This window comes from Pristis pectinata, chromosome 18 (genome assembly GCF_009764475.1).
Source record: "Pristis pectinata isolate sPriPec2 chromosome 18, sPriPec2.1.pri, whole genome shotgun sequence".
Taxonomy (NCBI): domain Eukaryota; kingdom Metazoa; phylum Chordata; class Chondrichthyes; order Rhinopristiformes; family Pristidae; genus Pristis; species Pristis pectinata.
In genome coordinates this window covers 40700358-40714685 of record NC_067422.1, presented here as the reverse complement: position 1 = coordinate 40714685, position 14328 = coordinate 40700358, and the positions used below count along the sequence as shown (strand labels likewise).

Sequence of the window (14328 nt, the reverse complement as noted above, 5' to 3'; positions counted from 1 at the left end):
AAATCTCCCCTGTTTCAGCAACCTCCGTACTCTAATCTCCCTCCTACTCATTTGCTCTGTACTTACACTCCTCTCTCTCTCTCTCTCTCTCTCTCTCTCTCTCTCTCTGTCACCCTTCCTTCCTGCTCTGACATTGCTGGTTGGCACCTGCAATTAGCAAAGTCTGGTCACTAGATGCATCCATGAGCCATATCACAAGCCAGACATGCTTGGTCAAGCAAGTTTTAACAACAAAATCTGCCTTTAATGTTAAATCCAGTTGAATCTTTCCTTCACAAAGATAACCATATTTCTATTAGGAAGCAGTTTCAGATATGTTTTAGAATATACATCTTGGTCAGCAGGGACAAGTATGGGCCGAAGGGCCTTTTTCTGTGCTGACCAGCTCTATGATTAATTGACACAACACTAGAACCATGACAAAAGAATCTACTAAAGAACAACAGGATTCTTTTAATGCTATAGTTACCCGCAACCTGTGCCAAGGTCAGATGCCACTGAACATCATTGTACAATTCCTTTCTGTATGTTTTTAATTGCTTATTATTTAATTTTGATGGTTATTAATGCTTTTTCATTTATAATTTTGCAGTTTTCTCAAAGAAGAGCAGTATTTACCCCGATCAAAAAATAATCTCAATGGATGGATGAAGACTTTAGGTGGAAGAAGATCTTCCTTGTGATCATTACATTGTATCAATGGGCACAAACCTTTGCCAATAGGCCTCGCTAGTTCCTATGTGGGTTGGCTGCAAGAAACTGCTGACAGATCCCCAATCCCACCCCACAGATCCTGAACCTGTCTCCCCACTGCTGCTGACAAAATGGTGATTCAATGGTGAGAACGGATGAGATTCTGCCCATTGCAGGGGATTGCAGTGACGGCGGGATTGCAGTGACGGCAGGATTGCAGTGATGGCGGGATTGCAGTGACACTGGGATTGCAGGGGATTGCAGTGACGGCGGGATTGCAGTGACACTGGGATTGCAGTGACAGCAGGATTGCAGTGACACTGGGATTGCAGTGACGGCGGGATTGCAGTGACGGCGGAATTGCAGTGACACTGGGCTTGCAGTGACGGTGGGATTGCAGTGACGGCGGGATTGCAGTGACACTGGGATTGCAGTGACGGCGGGATTGCAGTGACACTGAGATTGCAGTGACGGCGGGATTGCAGTGACACTGGGATTGCAGTGACGGCGGGATTGCAGTGACACTGGGATTGCAGTGACGGCGGGATTGCAGTGACACTGGGATTGCAGTGACGGCGGGATTGCAGTGACACTGGGATTGCAGTGACGGCGGGATTGCAGTGACACTGGGATTGCAGTGACGGCGGGATTGCAGTGACACTGGGATTGCAGTGACACTGGGATTGCAGTGACGGCGGGTCACTGGTCCACCCGTTCACAAGCAGAGCGGCCCCGGGGCGGATCCGGACCGACTGTCAATCATCAGATCACGTGAGGGCACCGTCACACTCTGCAGCAGGATGCACAATGCGCAGGCGCGGTGCCGGTACCGGAGGGCGGCGCGCAGGCGCGATGTCGGTACCAGAGGGCGGCGCGCAGGCGCAATGGCTGAGCCGGAGGGCGGCGCGCAGGCGCGGGGCCGGGGCCGGGGCCGGGCGGCGGGCGCTGGGCCGCGGATGGAAGAGGCGAAGGGGCCGAGCGGATCCTTGATGGCGGGTCACGGCCCGGAGAGCTGGCTGTCCCGCTGGGAGCGCCAGTGCCTGGAGGAGGACGAGCGGCAGGGGCTCGGGCCGGAGAGCGGGGCCGGCGCTGCGGAAACCGACGCCCAGAGGCAGCGGCTGTGGCTGTCGTTCCAGAACTCGGCGAGCGCCATCGCCCAGCTGTATAAAGGTGGGGGTGGGGGTGGGGGGGAGAGGAGGAGGGGTGGGGGGGTGGGGAGAGGAGGAGGGGTGGGGGGGAGAGGAGGAAGGGTGGGGGTGGGGAGCGGAGGAGGGGGGTGAGGGGGGAGAGGAGGAGGGGGGGGTGAGGGGGGGTGGGGAGAGGAGGGGGGGGTGAGGGGGGGTGGGGAGAGGAGGAGGGGGGTGAGGGGGGGTGGGGAGAGCAGGAGGGGGGTGAGGAGGGGGGTGAGGGGGGGTGGGGAGAGGAGGAGGGGGGTGAGGGGGGGTGGGGAGAGGAGGAGGGGGGTGAGGGGGGGAGGGAGAGGAGGAGGGGGATGAGGGGGGGTGCGGAGAGGAGGAGGGGGGTGGGGGGGGGTGGGGAGAGGAGGAGGAGGGTGGGGGGGGTGGGGAGAGGAGGAGGAGGGGGGGGTGCGGAGAGGAGGAGGGGGGTGGGGGGGGTGGGGAGAGGAGGAGGGGGGTGGGGGGGGTGGGGAGAGGAGGAGGGGGGTGGGGGGGGTGGGGAGAGGAGGAGGAGGGTGGGGGGGAGAGGAGGAGGGTGGGGGGGGTGGGGAGAGGAGGAGGAGGGTGGGGGGGAGAGGAGGAGGGTGGGGGGGGTGGGGAGAGGAGGAGGAGGGTGGGGGGGAGAGGAGGAGGCGTGGGGGGAGGGGTTGGGGAGAGGAGGAGGGGGGTGGGGAGAGGAGGAGGGGGGTGAGGGGGGTGGGGAGAGGAGGAGGGGGGTGAGGGGGGTGGGGAGAGGAGGAGGGGGTGAGGGGGGTGGGAGAGGAGGGGGGTGGGGGAGAGGAGGAGGAGGGGGGTGGGGAGAGGAGGAGGGGGGTGGGGGAGAGGAGGAGGGGGGTGGGGAGAGGAGGAGGGGGGTGAGGGGGGGTGGGGAGAGGGGGAGGGGGGTGAGGGGGGTGGGGGGGGGAGGAGGGGGGTGGCAGAGGGGAGGGGGGTGAGGGGGGGTGGGGGGAGGAGGGGGGTGGGCAGAGGGGGAGGGGGGTGGGTGGGGGGGGTGGGGAGAGGGGGTGAGGGGGGGTGGGGGGGGAGGAGGGGTGGTGGGGAGAGGGGGAGGGGGGTGAGGGGGGTGGGGGGAGGAGGGGGGTGGGGGAGGGGGATGGGGGGGTGGGGAGAGGAGGAGGGGGGCGGGGGGTGGGGAGAGAGAGGTGGGTGGGGGGGAGAGGAGGAGAGGTGGGTGGGGAGAGGAGGAGAGCGTGGGAGGGGGGTGGGGAGAGGAGGAGAAGGTGGGTGGGGGGGAGGGGGGTGGGGAGAGGAGGAGAGGTGGGGGGAGAGGTGGGTGGGGGGGGAGGGGTGGGGAGAGGAGGAGAGGTGGGTGGGGGGAGAGGAGGAGAGGTGGGTGGGGAGAGGAGGAGAGGTGGGTGGGGGGGGAGGAGGGGTGGGGAGAGGAGGAGAGGTGGGTGGGGGGAGGGGGGTGGGGAGAGGAGGAGAGGTGGGTGGGGGGGAAGGGGTGGGGAGAGGAGGAGAGGTGGGTGGGGGGAGAGGTGGGTGGGGGGAGAGGTGGATGGGGGGAGGGGGGGTGGGGAGAGGAGGAGAGGTGGGTGGGGGGAGAGGAGGAGAGGTGGGTGGGGGGGTGGGGAGAGGAGGAGAGGTGGGTGGGGGGGTGGGGAGAGGAGGAGAGGTGGGTGGGGGGGAGAGGAGGAGAGGTGGGTGGGGGGGGTGGGGAGAGGAGGAGAGGTGGGTGGGGGGGAGAGGAGGAGAGGGGGGGGTGGGGAGAGGAGGAGAGGTGGGTGGGGGGGGTAGGGGGAGGGGTGGTGGGAGGGGGGTGGATGGGGCGGTAGGGGAGGGGGGTGGGGAGAGGAGGAGAGGTGAGAGGGAGGGGGAGGGAGGAAAGGGGGAAGGGGAGGAGGGAGAGGGGGAGGAGGGAGATGGGGGGAAGGGGAGGAGGGAGAGGGGGGAAGGGGAGGAGGGAGAGGGGGGAAGGGGAGGAGGGAGAGAGGGGGGAGGGGAGAGGGGGGAAGGGGAGGAGGGAGAGGGGGAAGGGGAGGAGGGAGAGGGGGGAAGGGGAGGAGGGGGAGAGGGGAGGAGGGGGAGAGGGGGGAAGGGGAGGAGGGGGAGAGAGGGGGGAAGGGGAGGAGGGGGAGAGAGGGGGAAGGGGAGGAGGGGGGAGGGGGGGTGGGAGGGGGGAAGGGGGAAGGATGGGGGAAGGGGAGGGGGCGGAGGAAGGGGAGGAAGGGGGTAAGGGGAGATGGGCGGAGGAAGGGGATGGGGAAGGGGAGAGGGGCGGGAGGAAGGGGAGAGGGGAGGAGGAAGTGGGAAGGGGAAGGATGGGGGGAAGGGGAGAGGGGCGGGGGAAGGGGGACGAACGGGAGAGGGGCGTGGGAAGGGGAGAGGGGCGGGGGAAGGGGAGGAAGGGGAGAGGGTAGGGGGAGGGGGAATGGAGGAGGGAGGGGTTGGGAGGGGGAGGAAGGGGGTGGGGGAGGGGGAGGGAGGGGGAGGGAGGGAGTGGGAGGGGGAGAGAGGAGGGGGAAGGGAGGAGGGAGAAGAAGGTGGTGGGGAGAAGGTGGGGGGAGGGGGAGTGTGGGGGGAGGGGGCACGGGGAGGGAGGGGGGAAGGGGGAGGAGAGGAAGGGGGTGGGGAGTAGGGGGAGGAGGGCAGAGGGGGTGGGGGAGGGAGAGGGGGCAAGTGGAGGAGGGAGGGGGGAAGGAGAGGAAGGGGAGGGGGAGGAAGGGGAAGGGAGGGGGAGGGGTGAGAGCAGGGAGGAGGAGAGGAGGGAGGGGTGGGGGGAAGGGGGGGTGGGTGATGGGGAGGGAGGGGGAGAGAGGTGTGGGGAGGTGCTGTGGAAAGCTGCGAGGGTGAAGGGGGTGGGGGGAGGGAGGGGGAAGAAGGTGAGGGTGGGAGGGCAAAGGTGGGGGAGTGCAGGGGTGAGGGAAAGGTAGGACAGGAAGGGGCAATGAAGGGGAGGGAGAGGAAAGGGGTGGGGAAGGGGGTGGGAGTGGGGGAGGTAGGAGATGGAGTGGGGTGGATGGTGAAGGGCTGTGGGGGTGAAGGGGCAGGGTAAGGGGGGTGAAGGGGAGGGGAGTATGGGGGAGGGGAGTAAGGGGAGGGATGGGGAAGGGGTGAGGGGGAGGATGGGGGAGAGGGAGAGTAGGAGGGGGAGGGAGGGGCAGAGGGAGTGGGGGAAGAGGTGAGGGGGAGGAGAGGTGAACGGAGAGGGGTGAGGTGCGAGAGGGAGGGAAGTGAGGGGCACGGGGGAATGGGGAGAGGGGGTGGGGCAGGAGGGGGAGGGAGAAGTGGGGTGTAGGAGGGTGGGGGGAGTGTGAGGGGGTGGGTGGGGGAGGGGGGCAGGTGGGAAGGGGAGGTGTTGATGGGGCAAAGGGGGTGAGGGGAGCAAGGGGAGGTGATCATGAGCCAAGGGGCCCCATGTGTGATAAAGGGCAGGAATAGGTGGGAGTGGAAGGGGGAGAAGAGTTGGGGCAGTGGGAGGGGGAGAGAGAGGGGGTGAGCGAGTGGGAGGGAGGGGGCAGTGTGAGGGTAGAAGGGAGGGGAGACGGAGCGAATGGGAAGAAGGAGTGAGTTGGAGGGGATGGGGTAGTGTGAGTGGTGGCAGTGGGTGGGGGCAGGAAGATGTTTGAGGGGAAGATGGGGTGGGAGGGGGAATGGGTGGGGGGGTGTGGGGGGTGAGGGAGGGGCGAGGGGGACAATGGGGGAGGGGCAGAGTGGGAGGAGGCGAGTGGAGGGGGAATTAGGGTGTGAGGGGGTGATGGAGAGGTGGGAGAGGGGACGGGGTGTGATAGGGGAGTGGGAGCGAGTAAGGGAGGGGCAAGGGTCGAAGGGGAGGGAAAAGTGGAAGAGGCGACGGAGAGGCCGTGAGAGGGGAGGGGGAAAGGAGAGTGGAGGTAGGGGCAGAGGGGGCAAGAGAGGAGGAGGAGTAGGGATGGAGAAGAGGAGATAGGAGGTTGGAGGGGGATGAGGCCGGGGAGGGTGGATGGTTCTGATTGGGGGGGGGGGGGGTGGGGGGGGGGGTGGACTGGTGAGAGGGAGTGGGGAAGAGCCAGGGAGGGAGGAGATGGGGAGGAAGAGAGGTGGAGCTGGGAGAGGGAGGGGAGAGAGACAAGGAAGGGATGGAGAGAGGGATTGGGGAGCAGAGGAGGGAAGAGCAGAGAGCGAGAATTAAGTGGGAAAGAGAGGGGCAGAGGGAGGAGGAAGTGGAGGGAATTGGGGGAGGTGGGTGTTGTGGGAGGGGTGTGTGCTGGTGTTGGGAGCAGGGAGTGTGGGTAGGGTTGATGTGAGGGGTAGGAGTGGTTTCTAGGGTCTCTTTGGTGGCGGAACTTGTCAAAGTTCCCAAAGTGAAGGTCACTTGGTTCTTGGCCAGTTCGTATGGGGGGTGGTGTTTCGGCGTGGGTTGGTGTGGCACCACAGATGGGTGAGGGGCCGGGGTGGGGGAACTGGCTTAACCTCTGTGCTGGGGAAAGTTAACACTTTCATTGCAATTTCTGCTTCCAGATCGAGTGTACGAGCAGCAGCTGGGTATCCAGAGCCTGTGGAAACCATTTCAGGCTGCAGCTACTTCTGTCACCTGCCTGTACAAAGGTTAGTGCCTGTTCACTGTGGGACAGCTGCTCTCTCACTGCGTTATCCCCTCAGCACCCAAAGGCACTTACAAATCACTTCAGGGATATTGATCCCAGTCCTGTCCCATAAATGGTTCCAAAGTCTCCAAGGAGCAATTGCTCACTTTTTTGAGGTCTAGCTCCCTAAAACTTGCATGAGCGAGCCAAAACTGGTTACGTGGATTGCATTACATGGTTCCCATCATGGGAGAAAAGATGATGGAGGCACGAGGGGATTGGAATGCAGTCTGTACGGGAGACAAGGTGGGAGCAAGTATTGTCAAAGCATTGAGAGTCTGCGGGCTTGTAATGGATGTTTGGGGTGAACTTATCTCCTGAGACAGAGAGCGAGAGGTCCAGCACGGGGAGAATCCAGGATGAACCATATGAAGTAAAGAACTGGATGGAAATTGGTAGCAAAGCTGATGACGTTCAAATTCTGTATGATCTAACATTGACCATTTTCTCCCTCAGATGGGCTTGAAACATACAGAGCAAGCTTGGATTTGGGCGTGCAGGGAGGTTATCAAAGGCGAAATAAGGAAATGCTGGCCTGGGCAAAAAAGAGGAGACACGTCATCCACCGTGAGGACTTGCTGAGCTTCCTGTGCAGAAAATCACCACCGTCAAGAAGCAGCAGACTGGCTCCGCGTCTAAATATACCCTCCTCGGGACTGGGAGTACAGGAGGATTCAAGCAGGACTGCTGAGGGTGACTTGCAGGCATTTACTGATGCCATTGCTGTGCACGGTAAATGAAAGATTTCAGCAAGTTTTCGAGTTGACTAGACCTCAACGTACCACTGACAATTAGGTCTTTTTGAAGACTAGGGTGTGACTGGGTCTTGGACAGCTGAATAGTTTGAAGGGTAGAGGCATGTAGGATAGTACTTCCCAATGCCTCTTTTTGGTTTTTATTTGGTTTGCTGAGCAGTTCTGGCCTCCTGTGTCAGTGTCCTTGCATCATTGCCTCCCTTCACCGTACCACTGCTCTCCCCAACCACCACAACACCCGTGTTGCTTGAGCATACAGAACAGTTTTCAATCATAGAAACATAGAAAACCTACAGCACAATTCAGGCCCTTTGGGCCACAAAGCTGTGCCAAACATGTCCCTTCCCTAGAAATTACTAGGCTTACCCATAGCCCTCTATTTTTCTCAGTTCCATGTACCTACCTAACAGTCTCTTAAAAGACCCTATTGTATCCGCCTCCACCACCGTTGCCGGCAGCCCATTCCACACACTCACCACTCTCTGAGTAAAAAACTTACCCCTGACATCTCCAAATAAATAAATACTAATCTCCAGAGCTTCCTCCCACTCTTATGTATCCTCCCTAACTCCTGTACCTTGCTAATCCTCTCCCTGTTTAAAGATTCAACCACTTCATGTTTGCCTGTCTCTGCTCCAACAGGATCTGTCCTCCTAACAATATTTCCCATCGCTATAATCTTTGATGTAATGTCCCTTCCTAGAGTACAAACAGTGAGCAGGAGTAGACCATTTAATAAAATCATGGTTGATCTAGTTACCTACATTCAGTAACCTTCAGCTCATTTCATCAAGAATCGATGTACATCAGCCTTAAGTATTTTCAGAAACTCTGCAATTCTCTCACAAAGGGTGTTAGAAGCAAAGACTCAACCATCAGAGAGAAATTTGGCCCTGTCTGTCTTCCATGAGTGACTCCCTTATTTTTAAACTGTGATCCTCAGTTCCCATATTATGAAATGTCCTCTGCATGTCCACCTTGTCAAGATCCCTCTGAATCTCATTTGCTTCATCAAATCCCAGCTCACTCAAACTCCAGTGGATCCAAGCCCACCGTGTCCAACCTTTCCTCAGAAGACAAGCAGCCTGTTCAAGGTGTGGGTCCAAAAGTCCTTCCCTGAACTGTTTTCAACACATTGACATCCTTCCTTCAGTGAGGAGGAGACCAGTATTATACATAGTACTCCAGAGGAGGTCTCGCCAGTGCCCTGTATAACTAAAGCATGCTCCCTCTTCAGTTCCTTGTTCGTTCTCTTAGTTACTTGGAGGGCACCCAGATCCCTCTGCATTTAGATAACAGTTCAATTAGTTTACCTTCCAATGGATGAGGTCACATGTACTCTGACAGATCTTTGCCCACTTACATAACCACTCTATATCCCTTTAGCTGCCTCATCCTCTGCAAAACTTTCCTGCTTGTCATAAATTGTAAAAAGTTGGATGAAGTGCAGGTGAATTGAAGCTTACCCTGGATGGTGGGACCCAGCACCGACTCCTGTGGCACACCACTCATTACATCTTGGCAACCAGAAACAGACCTTTGTATGTTTTCCATTTAATATGTGACCTACGTCACCAGCTATTATCTCCTGCAGTAATCTTTGAATCGGTACTTCATCAAATGCTGCCTTGAAATCAAAGTACAGGACCCCCACCATTTCATCTGTATCCACGGTCCTTGCATCCTCTATGAATGCAAATTGATCAAATGTGATTCCCCTTTCTCAAAACCACATTGACTATTTCCTGATAACTTTGAATTTTTCGAAGTATCCTGCTATAATATCTTTAATCACTTCTAACATTATCCCTCTGACAAATGTCAAGCTGACTGGCCAGTTTTTTGCCTGTTACATTTGCTACTTTCCAATCAAATGGAACTTTCTCCAAATCCAGGGAATTCTGGAAAATTAAAGCCAAAGTATCTACAGTCTAACTAGCCGTGGTGGTGTGAGCCTGACGGGCTGTCACTGTAATATGTTGCCTCTAACAATGGCTAAGTCATTGTCTCCTTACTAGAGTCTCCTTACTACGGCACAGAAACGGGCCCTTTGCCCCACCATGTCCATACTTAAGCTTTTGCCCATTGACACTAATTGCACTGTTCATTTGTGCTCCCTCTGCTTTGTACTGCTGGGAAATTGGTCCCCTTCCCTTTCCCTTGGCTTTCTCTTTCACAGTGATAGCTGCCATGAGCTCTCCCGGCTGTGTCCTGTGGAAGGACACCGTGATTAGCTAATGGTGTGCAGAGGGAGAGACCGTTGCTGACATTAATCCTTTCTGTTTGCTCTTGCTCTCCTCCTGTAGGCCTCAGTGGGGCCATGGCGAACGTCAGCGTGCGCTCAGGAGCACCTGGGTCCCCGTCGCACACGGGCAGCAATTCTGCCTCGACACGTAGGCGCAGCAGCCTGCAGGATGTGGACCTAAATAGCTTTATTGCCGAAGAGATGGCCCGGCATCTGGAGAGCTCAAGAAAGAGGGCTCCGGCCCAGTGTAACGATGTTATCACCGAGCCACCCAGTCACAAACGAAGCCGGATGCTTTGAAGGGACACGAGAGCAAGCTCCCAAATGACTGGAGGTGATTCTGCAGCAGGCACCCGGGCAATGGGATGGGTGGAGTAGGAACCAAAAAAAAACAAGTAAACCTTTGGCCAAACTGTGGAGCAAATGTTTATTGAATAAAAGTGTATTGTGATTACTTCAATATTGCCACACACTTGTACTTGAAAATGCAAATTCAGAGTGCATTTTGAAGGGCACTGTGAAGATTTCTGTCTGCACATTGCCTGCATAGTGCATTATACGTCATTGGTAATTTTCTTTTGGCACTTTATTTAATGGAAGTTTAGAGACTGATCTGTAAAGGACTGGCTCGTAGGTACTTGACCCTTGTTCCTCCGTCTTGGTGCCTGTTCATCAGGCAATAAGCCAGCCCTTCCTTCCTGATGTTAGTGTTGTGCTTTATTTTGTAAACCAGGAATTCAGACCTGGAACATGACAGTGAACAATTTTTCAGGTATGTTTTTATGGATGGCATAGGAATGGCACGTTGCCAGGTCACTTCCTCCCTGAGCTTTGAGGCCTCACGTGTAAAGACTAGCTGTTAAAATTTGCAGAGGATGGTTGTTCCCTGGCTTGTCTACAAAGACCCCAGTATTGTGTGCCTGCTTTCTTGTGTTCCTTCATGTCTCCATTTAAAAAGAACATTTACCTTGAACTTGCATCTCAAAGGTTCATAGTCTTAAGGGTGTGGTACATGCTTTAAAGCAGTGACTCTGGGAAAGCCGTGCTTGAATGTTCCAACTATTGCAAGGTCAAGGAATTGTGAAATGGTTTAAAAGTGTGGATTGTATCTGTTTGAATTGTGAAAAACTTTGAATTGCAATGTTCTGGCTAATCACAGTTGTGAATCCATTAAATACTGAAGCAGCAAAACTCTTAACTTGTCCAGTTTCTCCCTCCCTTCAGAGAAGAAAGAGTTCTTAAGGAAAATGCTTCCAAGACTTCATTCCCACCTCGGTTACCTCGCTGTTCTTTCAGGCGGATTGTAAAAGGGTGAGTGTTTTATTCACCAATGACGGGCCTGACGTGAGCCTGTTGAATCACATTTGATGTACACACAAACTTCCTGGCATCTTGCTAGTGAATGGCAGCCAATAGTTTTCTCTCCTTAGGGATGTATTTATACCTGGATGAAGCTTTATTCACAACAAAAAGAATAATGCACAGGACACTAAGTTTTTGAGTATAATAGTTTATTAGAAATTAACCATATTGGTTAAAATCCTTTCTTCATGGCTCATTGACAACAGTGTATTGAAGGTTCTGAATTCAAGTTCCACTCTGGAGATTTGAGCAACACTGAGTTGGTGCTGCAGTTGTACAGCACAAAAACAGGCCCTTCCACCCAATACCTCCATGCCCACCTTGTTTGCCCATCCCATTTGCCACAGTAGGGCTGTATCCTATGCCTTCTGGTTTAAATGTCTAATTGCCTCTTCAATATAGTGATTGCATCTGATTCCTCCACCACCTGTGGCAGGGAGTTCCAGATATCATCCACTGTGTGGGAGGGACAAAACCTGCCCCTCAGATCCCCTTTAGAACTCCTTTCTCTCACTTTAAACCAATGCCCTATTGTTTTTGACACCTCTACCATGGAAAAAGTATTTTGACTGCCTATCCTATCTATAACCTTATGTACTTCCATCAAGGTATAGAATCCTACCTCATGGGAACAGGCCTTTGCGCCCTCCACGTCTGTTCTAACCAGTGGTCGTCCCTCGACCTCCGTCACTCCAGGGAAAACAAGCCCAGCCTCTCCTTGTAACTAAAGTCCTTCAATCCAGACAACATCCTGGTGAATCTGCTCTGCACTCTCTCCAGTGCAACCACATCCTATAGTGTGGTGATCAGATCCGTACACAATGCTGTGAGTTAGAGATGCTGTCTTTTGAATGAAATTTTAAACCAGGAATCCATTTGTCCCGTTTGGATATGTTCATCCTTCGACATCACTGAAGTATGGCTTTGCTGTCTGTGGAAGCTTATCCCACACAAGTGTATTGTCTGGTCCGCTTGTACGTGATAAGCTTCCACAGACAACAAAGCCATATTTCAGTGATGTCGAAGGATGAACATATCCAAACGGGACAAATGGATTCCTGGTTTAAAATTGCATTCAAAAGACAGCATCTCTAACTCACAGCATTGTGTACAGATCAGTCCCTCAAGTCCTGGCAACATTCTCGAAAGTATTCTTTGCACTCTTTCCAGCTTAATGACATCCTTGCTATAACAGGGTGATCAAAACTGTAAACAATACTCCAAGTGCAGCTTCACCAACTTGTACAACTCAAGGGTCTGAGTTACAGGGAGAGGTTGGGCAGGCTGAGACTTTATTCCTTGGAGCATAGGAGACTGAGGGGTGACCTTATAGAGGTGTATGAGATCATGAGGGTGAATGCCCACAGTCTTTTTCCAAGGGAAGGGGAACTAAAAACTAGAGGGCACAGGTTTAGGCGAGAGGTGAAAGGTATCTGAGGGGCAATTTCTTCACGCATAATAGAGACACGAGAGACTGAAGTTGCTGGAAATCTGGAGCAACACACAAAATGCTGGAGCAACTCAGAGCATCAGGCAGCATCTGTGGCGCGAAAGGGACAGTTGACGTTACAGGCTGAGGCCCTTCATCGATCCATTTCCCTCCACAGATGCTGCCTGACCCGCTGAGTTGCTCCAGCATTCTATTTGTTGCTCCAGATTTGCAGCACCTGCAGTCTCTTGTGTCTCCAGTTTGCTGCTTCACTGCGAAGTCTCTTCGAGATGTCTTCCTCCTCTAGCCAATCCTGATGAAGGGTCTCGGCCCATAACGTCGACTGTCCATTTCCCTCCATAGGTGCTGCCTGACCCACTGAGTTCCTCCAGTATTTTATGTGTTGTTTCTTCACGCAGAGGGTGGTGAGTATTTGGAACAAGCTGCCGGAGGAAGTGATTGAGGCAGGTACAACATTCAAAAGATATTTGGATAAGTACATGAGTAGGAGGGGCTTAGAGGGCTATGGGTCAAAGACGGGCAAATGGGACTAGCTTGCTGGGCCGAAGGCCTGTTTTCAAGCTGTATTACTCTATAACTGCAACATTACATTCCATATCTTGTACTGATTGCCCTGACTGATGAAGGTCAGCGAGCCAAACACATTCTTCACCACCCTGTCTACCTGTGACACCACTTTAAGCAAACTTATGTACCTGTGCTCCTGGGTCCTTCTGTTCCACAACACTCCCTGGGCCCTGACTGTTCACTGTATAAGTCCCACCCTGGTTTGATCTTCTTAAAGTGTAGCACCTCGCACTTAGCTGGACTGAACCCCAATAGGCAACCCTCGGCCCACTTACTGAGCTGATCAAGATGCCCCTGTAATTTTCGATAACTTTCTTCACTGTCCGCAATACAACCTAATTTGGTCCACAAACTTACTAACCAATTCTTATCCAAATTGTTTATATAAATAATGAACAATAAGGGTCCCAGCACCAATCCCTGTGGCACACCACTAGACACAGGCCTCCAGTTTGAGGAACAACCTTCCACCATCACCCTCTGCTTCCTTCCATTGAACCAATTATGAATCCAGTTAGCCAGCTTTCCCTGGATCCCATGAGATCTAACTTTCCAGACTAGCCTACTATGCAGGACCTTGCCAATGCCTTGTTAAAGTCCATGTGGACACTGTCCACTGTCCTACCCTCATCTATCCTCTTTGGGGAAAATAAAAGCTAAGAGATTTGTCAGACACTGTTTGCCACACACAAAGCCCTGCTGACTATCCCTAATCAGTCCCCGTCTTTCCAAATGCTGATAGATCCTGTCCCTCATAATCCCTTTAAGTGACTTCCCGGCTACCGATGTCAGGCTCACTGGCCTGTAGTTCCCTGGCTTGATTTTGTTGCCCTTCTTAAATAATGGTACAACATTAGCAACCCTCCAGTCTTCAGGGACTTCACCTGTGGCTAAAGATGAAGCAAATATCTCCACAATTTCTTTCCTGGCATCCCACAGGGTCCAAGGATGCACTTGGTCAGGGCTTGGGGATTTATCCACCTTAATTCTGCTTTAATGCTGTCATTACCTCCTCCCTGATAATTTGTACGTGGTCCAAGGCATCACAACTTATTTGCCTCAATTCCCAAGCATCCATGATCTTCTCCACAATAAAAACTGATGAGAAATACTCATTTAAAAAAATCTCTCCTGTCTCCTGTGGCTTCACACACAGATGGACATGCTGATCTTTCGGGGGACCTATTCTCTCCCTAGCACCCTTCCTTTTACTCTAAATATTACCTGTAAGATCTCTTGGGTCTTTTCTTAACCTTGTCTGCAAGTACACTTCATATAGTCATCGAGATTGTTCCTGATTATATGAAGCCTGATGTCTGCCTCCTTTTTCCTGACCAGACCCTCAATATCTCTTTGTCAGCCAGGATTCCCTAAGCTTGCCAGCCTTGCCCTTCACCCTAATAGGATCATGCTGCCCCTGAACACATGATATCGCACTTTTAACAACCTCCCACTTGCCAGTCATCCCTTTCTCTGCAAACAGTCTCACCCAATCGACCTCTGCGAGATCCCA

General features: G+C 54.4%; 1 protein-coding gene across 1 annotated transcript; it reads left to right on the top strand.

The window, feature by feature from the left end:
- Window positions 1-1593: 1593 nt before the first annotated feature.
- LOC127579841 (HUWE1-associated protein modifying stress responses-like) lies at window positions 1594-10627 on the top strand. The gene is made up of 4 exons (XM_052032823.1): window positions 1594-1863; window positions 6312-6398; window positions 6893-7168; window positions 9498-10627. Exons 1-4 carry the CDS (start codon window positions 1650-1652, stop codon window positions 9734-9736), a joined length of 816 nt encoding a protein of 271 aa, XP_051888783.1. The 5' UTR covers window positions 1594-1649; the 3' UTR covers window positions 9737-10627.
- The last annotated feature ends 3701 nt before the right edge of the window (window positions 10628-14328 follow it).

What these genes read in the sequence shown, in the direction of transcription:
- LOC127579841 (XM_052032823.1), top strand. Translation starts at nt 1,650, where the DNA reads ATGGAAGAGGCGAAGGGGCCGAGCGGATCCTTGATGGCGGGTCACGGC. An exon ending in CATCGCCCAGCTGTATAAAG is followed by an intron (nt 1,864 to 6,311) that starts GTGGGGGTGGGG and finishes TTCTGCTTCCAG; the next exon opens with ATCGAGTGTACGAGCAGCAG. An exon ending in TGATGCCATTGCTGTGCACG is followed by an intron (nt 7,169 to 9,497) that starts GTAAATGAAAGA and finishes CTCCTCCTGTAG; the next exon opens with GCCTCAGTGGGGCCATGGCG.